Source organism: Erpetoichthys calabaricus, chromosome 11, assembly GCF_900747795.2.
Source record: "Erpetoichthys calabaricus chromosome 11, fErpCal1.3, whole genome shotgun sequence".
Taxonomy (NCBI): domain Eukaryota; kingdom Metazoa; phylum Chordata; class Cladistia; order Polypteriformes; family Polypteridae; genus Erpetoichthys; species Erpetoichthys calabaricus.
In genome coordinates this window covers 45,784,853-45,811,645 of record NC_041404.2, presented here as the reverse complement: position 1 = coordinate 45,811,645, position 26,793 = coordinate 45,784,853, and the positions used below count along the sequence as shown (strand labels likewise).

Below are 26,793 nucleotides of genomic sequence, written 5' to 3'. Positions count from 1 at the left end.
TTTGATTAGCTATCTTGTCTTGATGATGAATGACTCTGATCAAAGTGTTTGATCTTTTAAGTACATCCACACTCCTTCCTTTATCAAGCTGTAACCTAATTCTTTAATCCTTAGTCCTAAGCCATCCATCCATTCCCTGGATATACATTAATTAAAACGTCTTTTAGCATCTCTGCTTATTTCCCATTCCCAGGTAATAAACTAAATGGAAAAGAAACCGACTGGATGAAATGCATAAATTACTGGCACAATACAAAAGGACGCTTGCAATGCCTGTAACTGGTCCTGTAAATTCAGATCATCCTGGTTCAGAGTAGAATAATTAAAGTTTAATATAAACAGTCTGCAGTGCAAAAGTTGAAGATTTTCCGCATTAAGAAAGGTCTCCTATATCAAAATTAGAGGGTTCATAAAAGTAATAAATTAACTCATTTACTTTTTCTGGGAAATGTTAAATACCATTTGCATTGCTGTCATGAATTACTCTCCGCAGACAGCACATATATGTTCTGACGGAAATACACATAATTGTATACCGCTATAAAAGAAAAGAGTTTTTGTTAATACTTTAATCTTGCTGGTGAGTTTAATTGCTCATTTTATTATAATTTTACACATAATCTTATATATTACATTTACAATAATAAAACACACTGATGTCGACTGTAAAGCACATTTTATTCTGTCGTGCTCCCAGTCAAGGCACTTTGCATATTTCTGAGAGGACACATTGAAATTTGACCTGAGTTGCATTTGTTATTTGAGTTTTGCAACTCCATGAGTGTATTTGAACTTGACTGTCATCTTGATTGAACTAATGCAGGCTGTCATGTTGTTTTGGTACTTGTGTTCTAACCTGATGTATAACGGCATCCACGTTAATTTTGTTCTTCACTTTTCCAAATATCCTTTGCCAGGTTATCCATCATGTTTCAAACATTTCAGAAATGAGCCAGTATTGTTTTATTGGTCACAAAGATGGACAGCATCCCATGTGCGGTTATCCATACAGTGCTTATTGGAATCGCTGCTGTCAGTTCTCTACATAAGGTAATCATTTGTCTTTGGTTCTTTGTGTTAGCTGAAGATGAGGTCTCGTAAATAAATACAGTAAAATCCAGTGATCAGATGGCATATGTTTCATAACTCAATAAATGCAAGTCCTATTCTTCTTGAGTCCAGTGTAACTTTGCTATGAAAGAGTTACTGCTCTCTGTAATATTATAGGAGTCTTGCAGTTAACAGGCACACCCTCTTCATTTCCAACACAAATCTAGACATTGTTATCATAATTAGGAGCTTTGTTTCAAATGTCATCAGCTATGGAATAAATAACCTTCTGTCTGAATGTTTGCTGCCATCATTCTTCAAGTGTCCTTGAGTGGCATGTATTTGCTCTCGTTTCAGAATTTTCACGATTACTTAGCTTGTCGATGAAAGCCCACAATCCATTCAGTTTTCTTCGTATACCTTCATGTATTCTGGTAGGCACTGACAGACATAGTGGCTAAAATAATCCCCAGGCTTGCATTTTTTATTTGGAGTTCGGCAGGGCAATCTGTAACAACTGAGAATAATGAAGAAAAAACAAAAACAAGTTAGTTTTCCAATTGTTTCTAAATATTCATCTTTTTTGTTTTAGAGTGTTTTAGGTTTATGGTCTAACAGAACAATTTAAAATCAAATGGATTCCCTAACAAAGTTTGCTGTATAGCACTTATGCAGACTCCATATAAAGTATTCACCCCTTGAAAGTTTTTACATTTTATTGTTATACAACATTGAATCACAGTGGATTTAATATGGCATTTTTAACAATGATCAACAAAGACTCTTTAATGTCAAAGTGAAAACACATCTCTGCAAAGTGGTCTAAATTTTCCAGTAGCCATACCACAGGCACTTCAGAAGATGATATCCACCTGAAGCTAAGCATGTTCCAGTCCGGCCAGTACTTGGATGGGAAACCATCTAGGGAAAGCTTGGGATACTTCTAGAAGAAGTATTGGTGAGTCCAGCAGGGGGCGCTTACCCTGCAGTCTGTGTGTGGTTCCCAATGCCACAGTGCAGTGACGGGGACACTATGCAGTAAACATAGAGATGTCCTTCAGATGATACGTCAAACTGAGGTCCTCACTCTCTCTGGTCAAAAAGAGTACAAAGAGTAGAGTGTTTCCCGATGTCCTGGCTGAATTGCCTATCGCTGCCTGGTCATTCTAGTCTCCTAATCACCCCCTGTGTCTAATTGGCTAACTGTCTTGCTCCGCCCTTCACCACCTTATAACAAATGTATGGAGAGCATACAATATGCAATATTTCAAAAATGAAAGGCATAAACAGATATATTGCCCGGCAGGGTAAAGTTGGAGTTTGTTATTTAAGTGTTGCTGGTGGTCTTAACAGAAGACACACTATGTAAATGAATGAGGGGATGGCTGATTGGTTTTAAATTTCAGAATCAATCGGCCCTCCATCCTCATTAATAGTTTTTTAAAACTTTTTTCTTTGCTCTCCCTCTGCTTTCAGAAGTTCTCCAGTGGCAAGAAAAAATCTGTGAGCCCTTTGGAAATAACCACATTTACGTATGTATAAGTTTATCTTAAAAGATCATCTCATCTTCATTTAAGTTACAAAAACAAACAAGTGCAATCTGTTTTAACTGATAACTTATAAATTATTGCGTTGTTCTTGAACATATTGAATACATCATTCACAGGCATAGGTTGGAAAAAGTATGTCAACCCCTAGGCTGAAGACTTAAACAGAAGCTAACTGGAGTCTGGGGTTAGCAAACATGGAGTCCATTCAATGACTCGAGACTGGAGGGATAGTTTAGAGCTTCTTTGACAAATACAAAAAGACTCAAAGCATTTGAGCTTGCTATTCACAAGAAACATCCGCTGATATGACGGACTCCTTGCAACAAAGAGATCTCCGAAGGTCTACGATCAAGAATGGTGGATTTGCATAAAGCTGTAAAAAGTCATTTAAAGGAGTTTAGATAGTCATCAGTACACCGTTAGACATCCTGTGTATAAATGGAGATGACTTAGTGCTGTGGCTGCACTCCCTACAAGTAGCCACACTATCAAGATTGAATTGAAGGGTACAATGCAGAATGCACAGTGAGGTTAAAAAGAACCCCATGATTAGCAGCTAAATGCTTGACATAGGGATGGTGTCCATAGCAAGACAGCAAGGAGGAAGCCACTGCTCTCCACAAAAAAAAAAAAAAACAAATACTGCATGCCTGAAGTTTGCCAAAGATCATCTTGATACTCCACAATGCTATTAGGAAAAATGTTTTGTGGACTGATGGAACTAAAGTTGAATTGCTCAGGAAGAATACGCAGCAGTATGTATGGGCATACCAGCTGGAAAACACCATCCCAAAGGCAAAGTATGGTGGAGGAAGCATCATGATTTGGGGCTGCTTTGGGGCCTGGATGGCTTGCCATTAATTGAAAGGAACATGAATTTCCAAGCTTATCAAGGAATCCTACAGAATAATGTCAGGGTGGAGGTGCACCAGCTGAAGCTGAACCCCTATGAGATAGGGGGCCCTGAGGTTAAAATGTAACACTGGGGCCCTAATCCTAAAAAGATTTTTAATAGATATTCCTAACCCTTACCCTAATCCTAACCCTTAGAATTATGGGCCCTGATGTTAAGATTTTACTTTTGGGATCAAATATTCATTGTTAGATATTTTATTATTTATTAATATTCATATTTTAGGACCAGTGGGGGGAAAATATCCTTTGTTGTTAATCTCATTTTAATTTTTAAACTTTAAATTCTTGGTTGCCTGCCTTTGGAATTTTATTTGTACCTTTTATTGGTGGTGTAACTACCAATAAGGTTTTATTTATTATTTATTTATTTAATTTTCATTACTAATCAAACACAGGTCCAAATTTAAATATATTTAATAATTAAATTGGGATTTATTGAGCCAAGGCCACACTGTCCAGTTGTTGTTCCCCTAACCCTAAAAACTTACCCTAATTTGACAAAATGGCTTCAAAAAAAGACAATACAGCCAGTTGGAGCCCAGACCTCAACCTAATGGAGATACTGAGATCAAGAGAGCCAATAAACACTTCTGTAACAAAGAATGGTCCAAAATTCCTCCTGAATGTTGTGCAGCTACTAAAAACTCGTGTTGGCAGTAATTGCTACAAAAGGATCAACCTGTTAATTAATTCAAAGGTTCAGTTACTTTTTCCACAGCACACTTTGAGTGTTCAATAAAGACATGGAAGATTATAATTATTTTGTGTGTTATTAGTGTAAGCAAATTATGTTTGTCTTTATCTGAGACTTAGATGAAGATCAAATATCACTTTATGACCAATTAATTTAGAAAACCAGGTCATTCCAAAGTGTTCACATACCCTTTCTTACCACTATTCCGGAATTGTTAGAATAGAAAATATCTCAAATATTGATAAATCTAAAAAATAAAACAAGAAGACAGCATAGATGGTAGCATAGGACTATCTCAGGTGTTCATCTCCATCAATGGGTGAGACTCAACTTCCATCACAGTGAAATTACACTGTGAAGATGAAAAGCGCTATAACGCCTGATGACTGTTTGTGACCATGTTTTTTTATAAAAAAAATTCAGAACAAAAATGAAAAACTTTGGAACATCTACTGAAACATTGATTTATTGATGTTAAATGTTTCTACCCCTTCTAAAGTCCCAACTATGGTGGCACGTACCTGCAGTTTTTGTGGTTGAATTTCTTCCCTTGTAACCTACAGCTGTCAGTGTTTTCTTGACACTCGCACTGACACGTCTCTGCATTGGGTTTCCAACCCTTTGGACAGCTGCTCCTGCAGACACACTTGCAATTTTCCTCATCCCACCTCTGACCTGCTGGGCAGCCTTCGGGTCCTGGAGTCTCCAGGCACACACACTTGCACGAAGACTCGTCAAAGTGTCGTTGCCGGGCTTCGCACATGGCTTGTGTCACTCCATTTTCACATACACACTCGCAGTTCTTTTCATCAAATACCATATTGTGCCCACAGAAGTTATACCCGAGTGTGTTTGTGATACCTGCAGGAAAGGGAGAGGTACATCAAGTGTGTAGTGTCAGAATTCACTGATGTCAGAATTAATTGATGATATACAAGAAGTCAGGATCCACATCTATTTTTGTGATAATTTTCTAATGAAACAATAAATATGAAGGCAAGTCGATTAAGAAGAGGACAGTGACCCTTTGGCACTCCTGCCACCCCAACCTCCCCTGCCTCTGACAATCATACCCACTCCCACCATTTAGAACCTAGGAGCAAAAAACACTGAAGACTGATGTATAGGTAAAGGGGGAAAAAACAACAGTGGAGAACTAATAGAGAATGAATCCCACTGATTAAGCAGGCTAGAAGAATGAAAAGAACAATCTCAATGGGACCCAGCCAACCAGGTTGTAGTTGTCTGATCCAAGGCTGACCAATTCTCAGTGTATTTACCTGAAGGATGATTGATTCAGCATGAGGTGAAGTCAGGGACATTGAGTCTGAATACACCCTGCTCATGACCTCAGTTGTGGAAATGGCTGCTAAAAGCTGCGGTCTTAAAGTGGTCAAGTCATCTCATGATGTTAACCTGAGGACCCAGTGGAGGAAACCAGAGATGAGGGAAGCCGTCAGCCTGAAGACAATCTCACTGGGACTTGGACAACTGGGTTCTAGTTGACTAAGCCAAGGCAAACCAATTCTCAATGGATTTAATTGAAGCACGATTGATTCGGCATGAGTAAAATCAGGGACCTTGATTCCAAATAGAGACTGCTCAAGACAGGTGTGGAAGTGGTGTTAAAAGCTGTGGTCTTAAAGTGGTTAAGACAGCTCACAGTGGTAACCCAAGGACCTGATGGAGGAAACCAGAGGCGAGGGAACCTGTCAGACTGAAGAAGGTGGCCTTCAGGGAAATGCTGTTTGTGGGATCTCCTGACTCAGTTGAGAGGTACCAACAGGCTAAGACGACTGCTGCAAAAGTGGTTGTGGAAGCAAAAGATCAAGCATAGGAGGAATTAGGGTTAGAGAGGCCATGTAGAAAGGACTATCAGGTGGCCTCAAGGTTGTTCTGGCCAACTGTTTGATGCCTCAGGAGAGGAAGGTATGACCTTGCCCAAACTGTGTTAAGTACGTATGGGAAGGTGCTGACCTTCTCAGGAGAAATTGTACATCTCTGGGAGGAACTCCTCAACATAGTGGGCATGCCCTCCTATCAGGAAGCAGCATTGGATACGTGCAATGGAGGGGATCCCATCACCGTTGCCGAAGTCACTGTGGTGGTAAGGCAGCTGGGGTGGGATGAAATCCAAGTGGAGATGTTGAAAGCACTGGACATTGTGGAATAGCGTGGTTAACGCGTCTATTCAATGTTGCATGGAAGGCAAGTAAAACACCCTTAGGATGGCAAACTGGTGTGGGGGTCCCCATATTTGAGAAAGGGGACCAGAGGGTTTGTTCTCAGTACAGAGGGTTCACACTCCTTACCCTCCCAGGTAAGATATATACAAGGATGCTGGAGGGAAGAATCTGTCCAATGATTTGAGCCAAAGATATAGAAGGAACAATGTAGATTCCATCCTAGCCATGGAAGAGTACACCAGCTCTTCTCACCAGCTCAGTTGCTGGAGGGTGCATGGAGGTATGATAGCCCAGTCTATATGTGTTTTGCAGATTTGGAAAAAGCATACAACTGTGCCCCTCCACCTGCATTGTGGGGGGTGCTGCAGGAATATGTGGGAACAGGGCTGCTCTTGTGTGTTGTTCATTATTTATATAAGTTTATATCCGTTACTAGCGGTCCCCTGCAGCTCCACCCACGTAGTAGTGAAACAGGACAAACTTTAATAATCAATAAACAAACTGGTATTGCTAGCTAAGTGGAAGCAAGGTACTCTCCAAAACATGGTCAGAGGTAAACCAATTCGAACGGAGGCTGGCACGTGAGTGAGGAGGGCCCTGCCCGGCCCCCCACTCCAAACGTCACGCTTCCCCCTCAGCCTGCAGCCTGTCTCTCGGTTTAGTGCAAATAAACCACTCCTGCAAGCAAACTATTATACTAAGTGCAATGAGAGAAGTCACAAAATCAACTGGAATGTTCAAGCAAATTATAGAAAAAAACCTAATCTAAATCTGTTAAATAGTTCTCTTGTGACACATGAGGACAAAGATCTTACCTTCTGGTGAGACATCCTCTTGGTCGGATGAATCCAAGATCGAACTGTTTGGCCTTAATGACCATTGTTATGTTTGGAGGAAAAATGGTGTGGCTTGCAAGCCAAAGAACACCATCCCAACCATAAAGCATGGGGGTGGGAGCATCACGATGTGGGGGTGCTTTGCTGCATGAGGGACAGATGCACTTTACAAAATAGATGGCATCATGAGAAAGGAAAATGATGGAGATATACTGCAGTAACGTCTCAACAGCTCAGCAAGGAAGATGAAGCTCAGTCGCTCAATGGGTCTTCCAAATGGACAAGGACCGCAAGCAGACCTCCAATGTTGTGGCAAACTGGCTTAAGGTCAAGGTATTGGAGTGGCCATCACAAAGCCCTGACTTCAATGGGATTGAAAACTTTTGGGCAGAACTGAAAAAGCGTGTGTGAGCAAGGAGACCTATGAACCTGTCCCAGTTACAAAATTCCAGCAGCTTTTTGTAAGACGCTTGTGGAAAGCGACCCAAAACTTTTGGCTCAAGTTAAACAATTTAAAGGCAATGTGACAATATATTAAAATGAATGTAAACTTGTGATCCACTGGAATTGTGATATCATCAAGAAAATTTAAATACTCTGTGAACATTGTTGGAAAATATTACTGTTTCCCTGCACAAAGTAGATGTCTTAAACAATATGCCAGCTTTATAATTTGTTAACATCAAATCTGTGGAGGGGTTATAAAGTGAGTTTTAAAGAATTCATCCTAAGTGTATGTAAACTTCTGCGGTGGGCTGGCGCCCTGCCCGGGGTTTGTATCCTGCCTTGTGCCCAGTGTTGGCTGGGATTGGCTCCGGCAGACCCCCGTGACCTTGTAGTTAGGATATAGCGGGTTGGATAATGGATGGATGGATGTAAACTTCTGACATCAACTGTATTTGATCTTGAGAAGGGGTAAGGAGTGAAAAGGAAGGATAATACTGTAGTGTTCATGGGGATGTGACAGCAAAGTGAACAGCCACGGATACCATAGGACTGCCTGTAGAGGACAGCATGAGTACAGAGCAGTAGCACAAGCCATACTCACCTGTTTTCATAGCTGGCAAGGCAGGTTCACCATCTGACACACACTTACAGACACTGGCATCCCAAAGCTGACCGTCGGGGCAGGAAGCATCCATCTCACTGCACCTAGGAAAAGAGAGAAAGACAGAGACATACAGAGTCTTACCAACAGAACTAAAGGAGATCTTCTGTCTGTATAGTTTTGCGGGGCCAGATGTAATTCTTAAACAAGAATACACATCCGGGTACAATCCTTTAAAAAGTTTGTAGTTAACTGTGGCAAAATCCTGTGCTCCACTCACGGGGTTTCTTCCTAAAACACTTGCACCTCCAATTTCTCCAGTCCGTGTGTTTTAAACTGCAGCCAGGGTTTCACTGAACAAAAGACTTGATGCTGAGAGAACATAAAAAGCTAAAATTGCTGTTATTTATTCAGGAGCTCAGTAGCATAAGGTAGCTGAAGCTTAATGATAAGATTGTGTGTTTTATGGAACTGTGCAACAGAAGAGAGAGCTACTTCGCTGCAGGTTTTTTTTGTTCTTTATTTCACCTTATACAATTTCTTGTATTAAGAATCTGCTAGTTTTCGCATAGCCCTTGGGGTCAGAGCACAGGGTCACCCATTGTACAGTGCCCCTGGAGCAACTGCAGGTTAAGGGTCTTGCTCAAGGGCCCAGCAGAGCAGGATCTCTTTTGGCGGTAAGGGTGACTCGAACTGGCAACCTTCCAGATGCGTTTGAGACATGCTTCTCCCTGCTATGAAATCATTTTGTCATCTTGACTATTGACTACTGATTATGGATATACAACGTGTTTTAACACTGGCTGCTTTGTCGTGGCATGTTTGCATCTCCTGTTAGACAGTAATGTTAATTTCTTCAGTTATGTGTTTAGACGTGCAGTCCGAAGGTGGATATTGTGCAGCCTCATCTGTGCATCTACTTGGTGTCGTTAGCCAGATTTGTTGATTCAGGTGTTTTGAGTCCTAAATTCTGCACCTCCTGTGACTCTTCATTATCAGCTCTCTTAACGACATTCCCTTTTGATGGAGTGTAACACACCGTTTACTTCAAATGCATATTTTGCACTTCAAATTTTCATGCATATATAGTGCATCCGGAAAGTATTCACAGCGCATCACTTTTTCCACATTTTGTTATGTTACAGCCTTATTCCAAAATGGATTAAATTCATTTTTTTCCTTAGAATTCTACACACAACACCCCATAATGACAATATGAAAAAAGTTTACTTGAGGTTTTTGCAAAACTGAGAAATCCCATGTACATAAGTATTCACAGCCTTTGCTCAATACTTTGTCGATGCACCTTTGGCAGCAATTACAGCCTCAAGTCTTTTTGAATATGATGCCACAAGCTTGGCACACCTATCCTTGGCCCGACTCACACTACCTCACAGAGACAAAAAAGCAACTGGTAATAAAACAGAATGTATTAAACAATAATAAATTAAATATATGCAAACTACAATGATCCCACCCCAGTTCCCCTTATGGCAATATACAATAAACACGAATTCAACAATAACAAACCACTAACAACAACCACACACTATGAAGTCCATGAAAACGGCAACTGATGAAATGACGGAGGTTGACAGTCCAGAGATCGGCACGCTGTATGTGAATGTGAAGGTCAGTTCTAATGGTATTTTCTGATGAATGGGATCAGGAGTGCTCCTTTCTAAGCGGGACGTCAAGAAATCCTCAGACAGTCCTCATGCAGTAGGAAGACACCAGACAGTCCATACACCTGAAACAGGAGATGATCCGGGACAAAACAAGAATCCACAAGTAGAAAAACGGGAAGGCAAACAGACAGGCAACTCCAGACACGAAACACAAAAGACTTTCTCCTCTGTATAACTGGCGCTGTCTCCTTGTCCACAGCAGCCCCTGCCACCCTCAGCAGATGACCAATCAGAGCCACTGCAGGGACTGTTGGGAGTTGAAGTTTCATTCCCCAGTAGCACCGCTACACTTTAATATGCTATATACTTTCCCTAGGGATTGTAGATAATTCTTAGGCATTATACAGAATGACAAATACTATTTAGGTAAATTATGAAATCGGCTGATATAACTACTGATAGAACATAGTGTCACACACGTGTGAATAGGAGGCAGCTGATGGGCATGGAGAATAATGGTAACACATCTGCCCAGGGGGTGGCGGAGAGCACTAACGCTCCTTCTAAGTTCCCTTGTAGACCTTTCCCGGGATATCCCACCAGGAGCCACTGCCTCAACTCGGGACACGCCACTTCTGGTCCCGGCCCCCAGACTTCCTATAAAGCCTCACTCCCTTCCTCTGGAATTCAGTTCTGTTTTGGACTCTGTCTTGTAAACTTGACTTACATTCAAACTTTTACTTTTTGCAGCCAAGATACAGATTATACGGGTGGCGGCCCCAAACCTTTGCCATGTCTCATGTCTCTTCTTGTCACAATAGATATTGCGAATATTTAGTTTTGTCGTAAAATATTTAGCAAAATTGCATAATTATACAGCACACCTATGAAAATAATTAGAGGAAACATTGGTCACTTTGTGACTTTGTCAGTTTGCCTTTTGGAATTGCATAGAATTTCTAGGAAATGTTTGAAATTTTAATTGTTTCATTTTTTTTGATCGTTTCATATTTTGACGTGCCATTTTCATCATTTTATAGATTTCCTAGGCATTCTACACAATGCCTTATTTCACACATTGACGGTAACAGATATAATATGTACAGCATATAGGCTCAGTTATGGGTTGCCATCTGGACACGCTGGAGGTAGCAGAGGAGGAGAGAATGAAGACAAACATGATGGCCATTTTGAGAATTGCTGTACATTGAAGACTTTGAAGAGTTTCAGCCAACTAATTACTTAGTAGAAGTGTACCAAGTAACATTATTGAGGCTCCTTCATGCTTACGTCTGCAATACACCTTAATAATGCCTCACTGGGACTCCTCGTTTATCTTTAATTCTTTTGTGTTTTTTTAGGGGCGCCATGAGTTTGGATTATTGTTTTTTGTTATAGTGTTTCTGTGAAAAGCTACATTGGGTTGAAATTATGGCTTGGTCAGGTCACTACCTGTGTGGACTTCTACATTTATATTTATTTCTTAACATGTGCTTTTATTGATTTTTATTGAGTTTGAGAATGTATGTACTTTATGTATAATCTATATGGTAATTGTTTGATTCTTTGTATGGAGCTAACCGGTAGTGAAGAGCACTGTGAGAAGCTGTGTAGAAGTTAGGGTCTTCACTTCTGGGACTCACGACTGTGTTTATCAATGGAAGCCAATCCTTATTCTCCTTGTCATCTGCTATATCCTAGAATCCAGTGGAGAAGCATTTACAAAACAGAAAATTAAGTGAAATATGCAGATGCTTAAGATAAGCAATCTAGTGCAAGTATCTGCATAACCCACTTAAACCAATCCAAGGTGACAGAGAGTTTTTTATTGGGAGCATCAGATGGAAGGCAGGCATCTGCCACGGACACTGCAACTCCTACATATGCACATTCCCATAATTACACTCACACCGGACTGATTGACCTGTATGTGCTTGTAGATGTGGGAGGAAAACCACAAAAGACTCCTTCAGGCATAGGGAGAGCACAAAAATTAAACCCTGGACGCATGATCCATGAATCAGAAGAGGTAACCTCACCATTAAACTACCTGGGTATAGATATTTTGAAAGGGTGAAAGTTAAACAAAAGTAATGCTTTCTTTTTTCCACAGACATTAGCAGCAGCCTGTGTAATTATGCTCTAAAGCTCTTAAATCCCTGGGCATTAGCTCGGAAGTGAGAGAAATCAAATGTGGCAATGAGTAGGAGCTTCCTGGATTTAAAGGCTCAGTGAATGTCTTCGTCAAATCGTTTAGGAAAGACAGCTCTTTGTGACATCAGAAACCTTCTCCATAATGTGCTGCTTATTAAACTTCCATCAGATAAGTTCTATAGAAGTGTGGTGAGTATAGCGGTTTTCACTTTTGAGGTAGGGCTGTAGGCAGTGGTTTTTATCAGCTTCTGGGAATTAACATTCAAAAACATTTAATGAGAAGGAGCCATTCAGACCAACAAAGCTTGGCAATCTATCTATCCATCCATCCATCTTTATCCTGGGCAGCATTACAGGCAAGCTGGGAACTCCTCCAAAATGACGTCAAGTTGAGTTTTGAATGTCTCTGGAGTTCTACCACCCGCCACACTACTTGCTACCTTATTCCAAGTGTCCACTCCCAAATGTTTGTGCGAAACTTACCCTTAACAAGTGTCCAACTCAATTTAAAGTAACATCTGGGATCCACTGGACTAATTCCTTTCATACTTTTGAACACTTCAGTCATGTCACCCATCTTAATCTCCATTAGCTTAAATGGAAAAGGTTCGACACTTTCAATCTTTCCTCATAACTCATCCCCTGCACTCCTGGAATCAGCCTGGTCGCTCTTCTCTGGACTTTTTTTACTGTTGTTATATAGTCTGTGGACCAAAACTGCACACAGTACTCCAGATGAGGTCTCACCAATGTGTTTTAAAGCTCATTGCTAATTAAACAATGTAGCCCCCTGCTAATTATGGCCTAGGGCTGTAAAATCAGAAATCAGACTCAGTCCCCACCACTGATTCACTATGAGTGGGTTACATAATCTGCTAGTGTTCTGATTGTGGAAACAGTAGCTATGTTGTAAATTAAAGCCACATTTAAAGCCAAGCTTGTAATAACCTCTTAAATAAGCACTAGGAAACATCTGCCGTGAGGTGGAGGATCGCTAATTAGCTCTCCTTTCTTCCTCCTTTCCTTATTTTGCAAAACACTTGTACATGCTGTGTCTAAAAAAGTCTCTTCTGTCTTTGTACAGTCCGGTTTCAGAAGGAGCCACTCCATTGAGACAGCTCTACTGAGTGTAGTCGACCAGTTACGGTTAGCTGGCCAGCATGTCATGAGTCCTGATCCTTCTAGATCTCTCCTCTGCCTTTGACACAGTCAACCAGGAGATCCTTCTTGCAACCCTCTGTAACCTTGGCACCACCATGACTGCTCTCAAATGGGTTGAGTGGTACCTCTTGGACACTTTCACACTAAACTAAAAGAAGTGGCTGTTCAGGGTGATGGGTGTAAAACTGGCTCAGATACAGGAAGCAGAGGGTGATGGTGTGAGGAACCTTATCAGATTTGGCTGTTGTTAAGAGTGGTGTCCATCAGGGGTCACTGCATGGTGCTGCTGCTATTTCTAATATATATAGACGATTTGGATAAGAATATAAATAACAAAATGGTTAAACTTGCAGATGATACCAAGATAGGTGGATTAGCAGGTAATCTTAAATCCGCTGAATCATTACAGTAGGACTTGGATACCATTCAGGCTTGGGCAGATTTGTGACCGATTAAATTTAATGCAAGTAAATGGAATATACTGCATGTAGGAAGTAAAAATGTGACATCTAAATACACAATGGGTGGGGGGGGGGGGGGGGGTCTTAAAATTGAAAGTACACCATATGAGGAGGATTTAGGCGTCGTAGTGATCTTGACACTATCAACTCTCATGCTGTGTTCAGAAAAAGGCTAACAGAATGTCAGGTTATATAGCTCCCTGATGTGCAGAGTTCAACTCCAAGTTGGTTCTGCTCAAGCTTTATAACACACTGGTGAGGCCTCATCTGGAGTACTGGGGGCAACAAAAAAAGGACATAACAGCACGAGAAAAAGTCCAGAGAAGAGCGACAAGGCTGATTCCAGGGCTACAGGGGATGAGTTATGAGGAAAGATTAAAAAAGCTGAGCCTTTACAGTTTACTCAAAAGAAGATTAAGAGGAGACCTGACCAAAGTGTAAACCAGAGGCACATTGAAAAAGGGATCAAGTAGTGTGGTAGATAATAGGACTTGATGTTATTTTGGAAGAATTAAGTAGATAGAACTGGTAAGCTTCATTGGGCTGAATGGCCTCTTCTCATCTAGATTGTTCTAATGTGTGTACTGGTTAGGGTTAGGCTTAGGGTTCGCATACATCAGACAGGCACAGGGTTGCCTCAAGGATCAGTGCTTGGTCCTCTACTCTTCTCTCTCTACATAACCTCACTGAGCCCCATCATGCAATCCCATGGTTTCTCATTTCAGTGCTAAGCTGAAGATACACAGCTACTGCATACCTGTCATTCCCTCTTGAGAACAACACAATCTCAGCTAGACTCTCTGCATGTCTACCTGATATTTTAGCCAAGATGAAGGACCACCAGTTAGATCTCAACCTGGAAAAGACTTAGCTTCTTGTTACCCCAACCAGCTAGTTTGTTCAACTCCCTATCTGTGTACAGCTTCGCTCAATGTCACTAACACCTGAGAAGTCAGTACGCAACCTTGGGATGATGACGGATTAGCACCTATCTTTCTTTGACCATATTTCAACTGTCTCTCATTCCGGCGGAGTCACTCTGTACAACATCTGTAAAATAAGCCCTTTTTGACTGAATATGCAGCACAGTGTCTGGTCCAGGAATTGGTCTTGTCACATCTGGAATACTGAAACTCACTACTAGCAGGAGGACTGGCATTTGCCATCAAGCCACTGTAGTTGACTCAGAATGCAACAGCCAGTCCTGTATTCAACCAGTCAAGATGGACACATGTCACTCCTCTTTTTAATTTACTTCATTGGCTTACTGTAGCAACACACATCAAGTTCAAATCCCTGATGCTTGGCTACATACAGAGTATTCAATGGGTCAGCACCCGTATATGTGGAGACATTGGTGGGGTGCTATGCTCCGTCTTGCCCACTCACATCTGCCAGTGAAAAGCATCTAATGATGCCACTTCTGCATGGTATCAAATCTCAATGCAGACTCTTTTCCAATGAATCTCATAGTTGGTGGAATGAGCTGCCCACCTCCATCTAAATTGCTGACTCCCTTAATGTGTTTAAGACATGATTGAAAATCCTACTTTTCTGTAAATATCTGTTTAATTGTTAATTAATGGTTTTTGCTCTATGGGTATCTGCCATATTATTAATTGATCATTTTCTTGGTATGCTAGCTTTATATTTCATCACTTGTGGTGGTCAACATTTGTATTGTGTCCTACTATGCTTGTTTCAAAACAGTCCCTAGACTGATGCTTACTCGATTATGTTGACCTCTCTTTGGATAAAAGCACATTCTAAACAAACAGATGTAAATGTAAATGTATTCATTCATTCATTTTTCAAAACCAGGTCATGGGGACAACAGTCATGGTAGTGAAACCCATAAGGCCTTTTTCCCAGTCACACTTGCAAACTCATACTGTGGGATCCCAAGACGTTCCCAGGCCATCTGGGAGATGTAATCCTCCCAGAGAACTCTGGGTGTTCCCCGGGGTCTCTTCCTAGCTGGTTGTGCCTGTAATAAAAGGGAGGTGGGTCCATATCAGATGCCCAAATCATGTCAATTGACTTCTGTCAATGTGGATGGTCAGTCAGAAATGTAAATGTAGCTGCAAGCAAATAATACAAGCAATAAAAAAGGAAGGTGAAGCCACACTTACTGGACAGAACTGTCCTCAGCACTTCTTCTAATTATGGAGCGGGAGGGATGACTGGTTTCACTTCGTAGTCTGCAGCTGCACTCAGTGTGATTGACGAAACTGATGTCAATGACCTGCCCTGGCTGGAAATTTGTGTGCTCCAGCACCTAAAAAAGATAAGACAGACACAAAATATCCATCCATCCATCCATCCATTATCCAACTCGCTATATCCTAACACAGGGGTCTGCTGGAGCCAATCCCAGCCAACACAGGTCGCAAGGCAGCCCACCGCAGGGCATACATACACACCCAGGACAATTTAGGATTGCCAATGCACCTAACCTGCATGTCTTTGGACTGTGGGAGGAAACCGGAGCATCCGGAGGAAACCCACGCATACATGGGGAGAACATGCAAACTCCACACAGGGAGGACCCGGGAAGTGAACCCGGGTCTCCTTACTGCGAGGCAGCAGTGCTACCACTGCACCACCGTGCCATCCGACACAAAATATCATTGATGAAATCTCAGGATACAGAGTTGGATTTATTTTAATGTTGCAATCCATCATTTTCCAAATCCTACTTACAGTGCCCACAAAAATGTATTCAATCCCTTGGAAGTTTTCGCAATTTATTGCTGTAAAACACTGAATCCTAGTTGATTAAATTTGGCTTTTTAGACACTGATTAAACTTTTTAAACCCCTCCTTTAACCGTCACCTTATCGTGGTGGAGGGGTTTGCGTGTCCCAATGATCCTAGGAGCTCTGTTGTCCGGGGCTTTATGCCCCTGGTAGGGCCACCCAAGGCAAACTGGTCCTAGGTGAGGGATGAGACAAAGAGCGGTTAAACAAACCTCCTATGAAGAAAAACCATTTTGGACGGCGTTTTCCCTTGCCCGGACGCGGGTCACCGGGGCCCCACTCTGGAGCCAGGCCTGGAGGTGGGGCTCGATGGCGAGCGCCTGGTGGCCGGGCCTGCACCCATGGGGCTCGGCCGGGCACAGCCCGAAGAGGCAACGTGGGTCCCCCTTCCCATGGGCTCACCACCTATGGGAGGGGCCAAGGAGGTCGGGTGCAGTGTGAGTTGGGTGGTGGCCGAAGGCGGGGACCTTGGCAGTCCGATCCTCGGCTACAGAAACTGGCTCTTGGGACGTGGAATGTCACCTCTCTGAAGGGGAAGGAGCCTGAGCTAGTGCGCGAAGTTGAGAGGTTCCGGCTAGATATAGTCGGGCTCACCTCGACGCACAGCTTGGACTCTGGAACCAATCTCCTTGAGAGGGGCTGGACTCTCTACCACTCTGGAGTTGCCCCCGGTGAGAGGCGCCGAGCAGGTGTGGGTATACTTATTGCCCCCCAACTTGGAGCCTGTACATTGGGGTTTACCCCGGTGGACGAGAGGGTAGCCTCCCTTCGCCTTCGGGTGGGGGGACGGGTATTTACTGTTGTTTGTGCGTATGCACCGAACAGCAGTTCGGAGTACCCACCCTTTTTGGAGTCCCTGGAGGGGGTGCTAGAGGGCATACCTTCTGGGGACTCCCTCGTTCTGCTGGGAGACTTCAATGCTCACGTGGGCAATGACAGTGAACCTGGAAGGGCGTGATTGGGAGGAATGGCCCCCCCGATCTGAACCCGAGCGGTGTTTTGTTATTGGACTTCTGTGCTCGTCACGGATTGTCCATAACGAACACCATGTTCAAGCATAGGGGTGTTCATATGTCCACTTGGCACCAGGACACCCTAGGCCTCAGTTCGATGAATGACTTTGTGGTCGTGTCGTCGGACTTGCGGCCACATGTCTTGGACACTCGGGTGAAGAGAGGGGCGGAGCTGTCAACTGATCACCACCTGGTGGTGAGTTGGCTTCGATGGTGGGGGAGGATGCCGGTCAGGCGTGGTAGGCCCAAACGTGTTGTGAGGGTCTGCTGGGAACGTCTGACAGAGCCCCCTGTCAGAAGTAGCTTCAACTCCCACCTCCGGCAGAACTTCGACCACATCCCGAGGGAGGTGGGGGACATTGAGTCCGAATGGGCCATGTTCCGTGCCTCTATTGTTGAGGCAGCTGACCGGAGCTGTGGCCGTAAGGTGGTCGGTGCCTGTCGTGGCGGCAATCCCCGAACCCGCTGGTGGACACCGGCGGTGAAGGATGCCGTCAAGCTGAAGAAGGAGTCCTACAGGACCCTTTTGTCCTGTGGGACCCCGGAGGCAGCTGATAGGTACCGGCAGGCCAAGCGGAATGCGGCTTTGGTGGTTGCTGAGGCAAAAACTCGGGCGTGGGAGGAGTTTGGGGAGGCCATGGAGAATGACTTTCGGACGGCTTCGAGGAGATTCTGGTCCACCATCCGGCGTCTCAGGAAGGGGAAGCAGTGCAGTGTCAACACTGTATATGGTGGGAATGGTGCGCTGCTGACCTCGACTCGGGACGTTGTGGGTCGGTGGGGGGAATACTTCGAAGACCTCCTCAATCCCATTAACATGCCTTCCAATGAGGAAGCAGAGCCTGGGGACTCAGAGGTGGGCTCCCCCATCTCTGGGACTGAGGTCACCGAGGTGGTCAAAAAACTCCTTGGTGGCAGGGCCCCGGGGGTGGATGAGATACGCCCGGAGTTCCTCAAGGCTCTGGATGTTGTAGGACTGTCTTGGCTGACACGCCTCTGCAACATCGCATGGACATCAGGGACAGTGCCTCTGGATTGGCAGACCGGGGTGGTGGTCCCCCTCTTTAAGAAGGGGGATCGGAGGGTGTGTTCCAACTACAGAGGGATCACACTCCTCAGCCTCCCTGGAAAAGTCTATTCAGGGGTCCTGGAGAGGAGGGTCCGTCGGATAGTCGAGCCTCGGATTCAGGAGGAACAGTGTGGTTTTCGTCCTGGTCGCGGAACAGTGGACCAGCTCTATACCCTTAGCAGGGTCCTGGAGGGTGCATGGGAGTTTGCCCAACCAGTCTACATGTGTTTTGTGGACTTAGAAAAGGCATTCGACCGTGTCCCTCGGGGAATCCTGTGGGGGGTACTCCGAGAGTATGGGGTACCGGCCCCCCTGATAAGGGCTGTTCAGTCCCTGTACGATCAGTGCCAGAGCTTGGTCCGCATTGCCGGCAGTAAGTCGAACCCGTTTCCAGTGAGAGTTGGACTCCGCCAGGGCTGCCCTTTGTCACCGATTCTGTTCATAACTTTTATGGACAGAATTTCTAGGCGCAGCCAGGGTGTTGAGGGGGTCCGGTTTGGTGGGCTCAGGATTGGGTCACTGCTTTTTGCAGATGATGTTGTCCTGTTTGCTTCATCAGGCCGTGATCTTCAGCTCTCTCTGGATCGGTTCGCAGCCGAGTGTGAAGCGGCTGGGATGAGAATCAGCACCTCCAAATCCGAGACCATGGTCCTCAACCGGAAAAGGGTGGAGTGCCCTCTCAGGGTTGGTAGCGAGATCCTGCCCCAAGTGGAGGAGTTCAAGTATCTCGGGGTCTTGTTCACGAGTGAGGGAAGAATGGAGCGTGAGATCGACAGGCGGATCGGTGCGGCATCCGCAGTAATGCGGGCGTTGCATCGGTCTGTCGTGGTGAAAAAGGAGCTGAGCCGCAAGGCGAAGCTCTCAATTTACCAGTCGATCTATGTTCCTACCCTCACCTATGGTCATGAGCTATGGGTAGTGACCGAAAGAACGAGATCGCGAATACAAGCGGCTGAAATGAGTTTCCTCCGCAGGGTGTCTGGGCTTTCCCTTAAAGATAGGGTGAGAAGCTCAGTCATCCGGGAGGGGCTCAGAGTAGAGCCGCTGCTCCTCCGCATCGAGAGGAGTCAGATGAGGTGGCTCAGGCATCTGATCAGGATGCCTCCTGGACGCCTCCCTGGTGAGGTGTTCCGGGCACGTCCAACCGGGAGGAGGCCCCGGGGAAGACCCAGGACACGCTGGAGGGACTATGTCTCTCGACTGGCCTGGGAACGCCTTGGGATTCTCCCGGAAGAGCTAGAAGAAGTGGCCGGGGAGAGGGAAGTCTGGGCATCTCTGCTCAAGCTGCTGCCCCCGCGACCCGACCTCGGATAAGCGGGAGACAATGGATGGATGGATGGACACTGATTAACAGAAATGGGCTGTTTAATGTGAAGACAGTTCTCTTTAAAGTGGTCTAAATTAATAATGATACCACTAAATCATCCCAAGGGCAACTGACTTGGTTTTAGAAGTTACAGAATAAATTCAATGGAGACCCTGTCTGGAGTGTCAGTTGATTACAGTATAAATGCACCTGTCAGTATGTGGAGGGGCCAACTTATAGTTAGTCAGCATGGTGGCCTAATCTACACAATGAAGACAAAAGAGCTCAAGGGCAGCAGTGAGCAGAAGCACGAGCGGCATCTCACATACGCATGTAGTGTGTTTACAAGCACCAGAAAAGAACAGCTAAAAAACAAATGAAATCTGTTAGTAAAGTCCAACTGGGGTAAAAGACGACGTCCGATGAGGAGAAGTAACCAACAGTTGATCGCCCAACGGGTGGTGAAAGCTTAAAGCCGACGGCTTCTTAGCGATTCACCTGAACACAGAAAGCACCAATGCTCCTGCAGACAGGGATAAAAACGAACTTGCCGCTGAACATAAGTTCCATCCATTATCTGTCCATTGAGGGCCCGTTTGAATGTTGTGTATTCTGCAGCATTTACAGTTCAGGTTGGCAATAGAGACAGCTTCACCTGCCAAAAATGCTTAGTTAATTTAGAGTGTGATTTTGGGGAATCAAGTTAGGAACTTGATAGGGATGACTGTGTTATTATTATTCGGTGCTATCAACTCAGGTTCAAGTCCTAGCGACTAGATGAATTAAAGCTCTAAAAAGAAGTCAGTTGTGTTCTAGTCTGCCAAGATCCTCCAGAGTCATCCCCATGGTTGTTGTCAACATGTCCAGCCATCTGGTTACAGGTCGCCATCTTCGCCTGGTTCCTTTGATCTTCCCAAATATGATGTCGTTCTCCAGTGATCTCTCTCTTCTGATGATGTGACCAAAATAAGACAGTCGTAACTTCATCATTTGGGCTTTGAGTGGCTTCTAAAAACAATTTGTTTGTTCTTCAGGAGGTCCATGACACACATAGAATCCTTCTTCATTCTGTCTTGTTTCTTTAGTGTCCAGCTTTCACACCCATAATTGACCACTGAGAAAATGAGCGCATGGACAAGTCTGAGCTTCATTTTGAGTGTTATTTCCTCCCCATGAATATCTTATCGAGAGCCTTCATTGTAGAGTGACCAAGTGCTATTCTACGGAGTATGGATGACAGTATTAAGCAAACCGAAAACTGGATTGACTCGGATTGCTTAGACAATTCGGTTACTTGTGATTTGGCTTCAGTCTCTCCAGGTCCCACTGTAGTCAGTGTGTGGCTAAAATCAGCAGCATCGAATGGGTAACAGTGAGACAGGAATCTAAGAAGTCAAAGCCAAGAACAGTCCCTTGGCATGCAGAAGAGATTTTCAGCACTATGCAGCACACCGGTGGAGTCTGTGAACAATAAAGTGCTCATAACTGGCGACTCAATAATGCGGAATTATAGAATTCCAAACTATGTTAACCCAGCAGTTAATTTTAAATGATGCACAGGGGCAAAGATTTCTGATATTGAGGCTAAATTGGATCTTCTGGCCAATGATGAAGTATCTATCTTATTGCTGCATGTCAGCACTAACAATATTTATTTACAACAATGTGAGGTGTTAATGGGGAACTTCATCTCTCTTTGCATCAAAGCAAAAAGAAATGTCAGAATTTAATTGTGTCTAGTCCCTAACCAAGATTATAGAGATGGATGTGATTTATAGCACATTGCATTCCCTTCACTGCTGGTTAGAGACCTGGTGTGCAAATAAAAGCACAGCCTTTGTGAACAATTGGGATGATATTTGAAAACGCTCTGTATTTTTTCAAGAGAGATGGTCTTCATCCTAACTGGAGAGGATGTTTTGTTTTGCCAAAAATGCCAAAATATGGCAGCAAAACTGCCTGGCTGAATGACCAGAGCACCATTCAGGCCACAGTCTTGTGATTTTAAAGCACAGGCTGTTGTTTTTTCCACCTGTTACTGTCCTGTAGCTCTTACCCAGAATCCTGTTATGGGGCATCTGGTAAATTTAGTCATGAAGCAAACCTTAAGGAGCATAATAAGACCTAGAGATAAAATTATAGTATCCACTAGGGATGCCTGTAATAGTTATTTAAGTCAAATTAAAACAAATAACATATCACACATTCACAAACATCTTTGCAGTTTTAAAAGCTGCTTAGTAAACATTTGCACTTTTGCAAGTAAAGCTGCTTTGGTAAATTACATTATATTATTATAAATACAAAATCTGATTTGTGTCTTCTCACTGAAACCAGGCTCTTTAAATCTGACACTGTTCCCTTATCTGAGGTGTCACCAGACGGATACACATTCCTTCATAAATCTACAGATACTGGTCAAGGAGGTGACAAAATGCAAACTGTTTCTAAAAATTTAGGTGAATTCACATCCTTTGTTATTATTACCAACAGACATTAGCAGTACAAAAATAAGATCCCAGATGTCAGCATCACAATGCAGACCTAATACTAGCTTGGCAAACCCTGTCTCGCCTTGCATACGCCACTTTAGAAATTTTAATCTTGTAACAGAACAGGAAGTCTTAACTTTAATTTCTAAAATGAAACCTACCACTTATTCCTTAGATCCAGTGCCAACAAAACTAGTAAAAAGGGCAATGGATGTTCTTGCAGCACCTATTGTTATCATTATCAGCGGTTCATTATTGCATGGCGCACTACCTGATGCACTAAAACTGCCAGCTATCAAACCATTACCTAAACAGTCAGACCTAGACCTGCTTACGCTTAATAATTACAGACCCATTTCAAATTTACCCTTTCTCTCTAAAATACTTGAAAAAGTAGTCTCCAATCAGCTTCAGTCTCACCTTACACATCACAATTTATTTAAGAAATTCCAGTCTGGCTTCTGCACCGGTCATACTACATAAATGGTACTAACACGTGTTGTGAACGACATTCTGATATCCTCTGATCAAGGAAATTCCACTCTAATTATGTTGTTAGACTTAAGTGCCACGTTTGACAGCACTGACCATTCTGTTTTACTACACAGGCTGGAAACTGATATGTTTGTCAGTCCTTGCCTGGTTTACTTTTTATTTATCAAATTGAGTCCAGTACACACAAAAATGTGTCATTGTTTGAATCTGTGAATGCATTGGTAAGGGCACAATCAAATCAAATGTAATTAAGTAGTGATGAGAAATAACTTACTGTAGCAGTGCTACTTAAGAACTGCATCTCCCAGCAGTCCCTGCTGGGGCTGCTGGGGTCAAAGGTAGCCACAGGCAGTTAAAAGGAGGGCAGAGGGCAAAGAGAGAAAAAGTTTGTTTTGTTTTTGTTGCGGTTATCTGTCGTTTCTGCCTGCTGTTATTGGTTTTCTAATCTTTTTGTCCTGGACTGTATTCGTTTGTTGGGGTCTGGATTGTCTGTCTACCTGTACACTGAGAACTGTGTTGGATTATTTGGTTTTCCGTAAGAGTGGAGCGCTCCTGAATCAACCATCAACCATCAACATCATCAGTAACTACCGGTAGGACAGTAGTTTTCCTTCTCCGTTTCAACATACAGATCGCTGGACTTAACTTGGTCACTTTTGTCTTTCAACCTGTTTGGTATATATGGACTTTGCTGTGTGGTGTTTGTGTTTATTTTGTTTATGTGTAATATCGCCGAAGGGATCAGGGGTGGTATTACTGTTTCATTACGTATTTTCGGGTCATTATATTTGTAATTGTTTGCCATTCCCAGTGTGCTTTATTGTCTCTGTTGTGAGTGTGTGTGTGTGTGTGGGTCGATCCAAGGCTGGGGACGTTCCTGGGATCTCTGCTATTAAAATAAATAAATCACCGTCATCTTTGACGGTGTGAATCTTAGCGACCCCTGACTTTACCTTACTTTAATGGAGTAGCATTTAAACTTTGAATTTCAATTCTGTAAGTTATAATTAGATCTAATGTGTGGTTATAATTATGAGTTGGACTGTTGACAATTTGACAAAATCCTACCATCTCAGATAAAGGAGCGCTGGGTACTTTTATCTGATTGGCTGGCCCAGCCCTTACTCAGCTGTAGAATGGCCAATAGCAGGGGGACATCTTGTTGGCTGAGGTCTCCAGGACTCTAACGGTTTCTGGCTTGTCTGACTTGTTTTCTATAACCTGGCAGCGGGTTCTACAGAGACTGCATCTCTGTTGTTAGTCATTAGCACTAAAACATAAGTAACATGATAGTTAGAATTGGATACTAACCCTCACCTTTTCTGTTTCTCTTTTCTGTACTTAAATATGGCACTTGGCACCACGGCCCACCTGCTAAGTTGTTTTGCCTGCCTAAGGTAAAGTCATCCCTGATGGAGGATCGCAGGAATCGCGGGGTAGAGGTGTCCTTTCATCGGATTGGCTGGCCCAGCGCTGTTCCCGCTGTGGAATGGCCAAATGGGGGAGGCAGCTTGATGGATGAGGTCTTCCAGAACTCTAAAAATATCCAGATCTTATTATGTGATATCATCCATCCATCCTGCATGTCTTTGCACTGTGGGAGGAAACCCACGCAGATACAGGGAGAATATGCAAACTCCACGCAGGGAGGACCCGGGAAGCGAACCCAGGTCTCCTAACTGCGAGGCAGCAGCGCCATCGTGCCGCCCTATGTGATATCATCTACTGTTAAATTCTGGTCCATACTTCTAAAATTTTTATTTTTTTTACTTCTAAAAAAAAAAAAATTTTACTTTATATTGTATTGAGGATTTGTTCTGTTCTCTGTATTGTATTGTATTATATTGACCCCCCTTCTTGTTGACACCCACTGCACGCCCAACCTACCTGGAAAGGGGTCTCTCTTTGAACCGCCTTTCCTAAGGTTTTTCCAAATTTTTCCTACAAGGTTTTTTTTGGGAGTTTTTTCTTGCCTTCTTAGAGATTCAAGGCTGGGGGGCTGTCAAGAGGCAGGGTCTGTTAATGCCCATTGCGGCACTTCTTGTGTGATTTTGGGCTATACAAAAATAAACTGTATTGTATTGTATCTTGCTTTTTTCATTCCTGATAATCATTTTTTACTTTGTTTTTGGTATATTTGAACAAATTTGTATCCACATATATTGTAGTTGTGTATTTAGGGAGTAGTGTAATCTCTTCTTGCATTTTGCCTTGTAGTTTCTAGTATTGTATTGTATTCCTGGGGTGGCCATGACAGATTACCTATCTAGCTCTGTGAATATAGGATTACTTGTGTTATGTTTTGCGTGTTGTATTTACCCCACTTTTTGACTTCCATTGCACACCCAACCTACATGGATGGAGGCCTATCTCTGAATTGCCCTTCTCAAGATTTCTTCTATTCTTTTTCCCTACAAAAGATCATTAGTTGGGGAGCTTTATCTTGTATTCTTAGGGAGTCAAGGCTTAGGGGCTATCAGACACCAGCCCTGAGGCACTCCATGTGTGATTTTGGGCTATACAAGAAATACATTGTTGCTGTTGTTATTGTCGTCATAAACCTGAAGCCTAATTGTGGATGTCCTCAGCAGAGCTCGCCTACCTGAAGCATGTCCTTTTTGTGCCATATTTTGCACCTCATACTTTTTCATAGTATTTTTCTACTTACTCGATAGTCTGCATTTTGCTCAGAGAGCTTTATTTGGTAAATAAACCAAAGAATTATGGAAAATGTGGCAGTATGCAAAACACAACTGTAGTCAACCCTCAATGTTACTTTTTCAAAGAAAAAAAATGTTTCTGGCTAATAAAAGTTTATTGATGTTTAGTTTGCATGAATGTTTGCAGCGTGAAATGCAACTGAATGAAGTGGAAATTGAAACAACATAACAAAACATACATCCATCCTATTATCCAACCCGCTACAGTAATCCCTCGCTATATCACGCTTCACTCCATCGCGGATTTTATATGTAAGCATATTTAAATATATATCGCGGATTTTTTGCTGGTTCGTGGATTTCTGTGGACAATGGATCTTTTAATTTCTGGTACATGCTTCCTCAGTTGGTTTGCCCAGTTGATTTCATACAAGGGACGCTATTGGCAGATGGCTGAGAAGCTACCTGGCTTACTTTTCTGTCTCTCTTGCGCTGACTTTCTCTGATCCTGACGTAGGGGGATTGAGCAGGGGGGCTGTTCGCACACCTAGACGATACGGACGCTCGTCTAAAAATGCTGAAAGATTATCTTCACGTTGCTATCTTTTGTGCAGCTGCTTCCTGAAACGACATGCTGCACAGTGCTTCGCATACTTAAAAGCTCGAAGGGCACGTATTGATTTTTGCTTGAAAAACAAACTCTGTCTCTCTCTCTCTCTCTCTCTCTCTCTCTCTCTCTCTCTCTCTCTCTCTTTGTCTGCTCCTGACGGAGGGGGTGTGAGCTGCCGCCTTCAACAGCTTTGTGCCGCGGTGCTTCGCATACTTAAAAGAAAAAACAGCCCTATTGATTTGTTTGCTTTTCTCTATCTCTCTGACATGATCTGCTCCTGACGCGCACTCCTTTGAAGAGGAAGATATGTTTGCATTCTTTTAATTGTGAGATGGAACTGTCATCTCTGTCTTGTCATGGAGCACAGTTTAAACTTTTGAAAAAGAGACAAATGTTTGTTTGCAGTGTTTGAATAACGTTCCTGTCTCTCTACAACCTCCTGTGTTTCTGCGCAAATCTGTGACCCAAGCATGACAATATAAAAATAACCATATAAACATATGGTTTCTACTTCGCGGATTTTCTTATTTCACGGGTGGCTCTGGAACGCAACCCCCGCGATGGAGGAGGGATTACTGTATATCCAAACTACAGGGTCACAGGGGTCTGCTGGAGCCAATCCCAGCCAACACAGGGTGCAAGGCAGGAAACAAAACCCGGGCAGGGCGCCAGCCCACCGCAGGGCACACACACACACACCAAGCGC

The 26,793-nt window shown here is 43.4% G+C and overlaps 1 protein-coding gene across 1 annotated transcript in view; it reads right to left on the bottom strand.

Moving 5' to 3' along the window:
- Window positions 1-567: 567 nt before the first annotated feature.
- Window positions 568-26,793, bottom strand: part of LOC114660378 (vascular endothelial growth factor C-like) — a 66,618-nt gene continuing 40,392 nt past the window's right edge. Inside the window, exons 4-7 of the mRNA XM_028813047.2 lie at window positions 15,816-15,961; window positions 8,280-8,383; window positions 4,731-5,070; window positions 568-1,567 (exon numbers count right to left, since the gene is read on the bottom strand). Of these exons, the coding sequence (XP_028668880.2) occupies window positions 1,453-1,567; window positions 4,731-5,070; window positions 8,280-8,383; window positions 15,816-15,961 (705 nt within the window). The 3' untranslated portion in view covers window positions 568-1,452. The remainder of the gene's footprint in view (window positions 1,568-4,730; window positions 5,071-8,279; window positions 8,384-15,815; window positions 15,962-26,793) is intronic.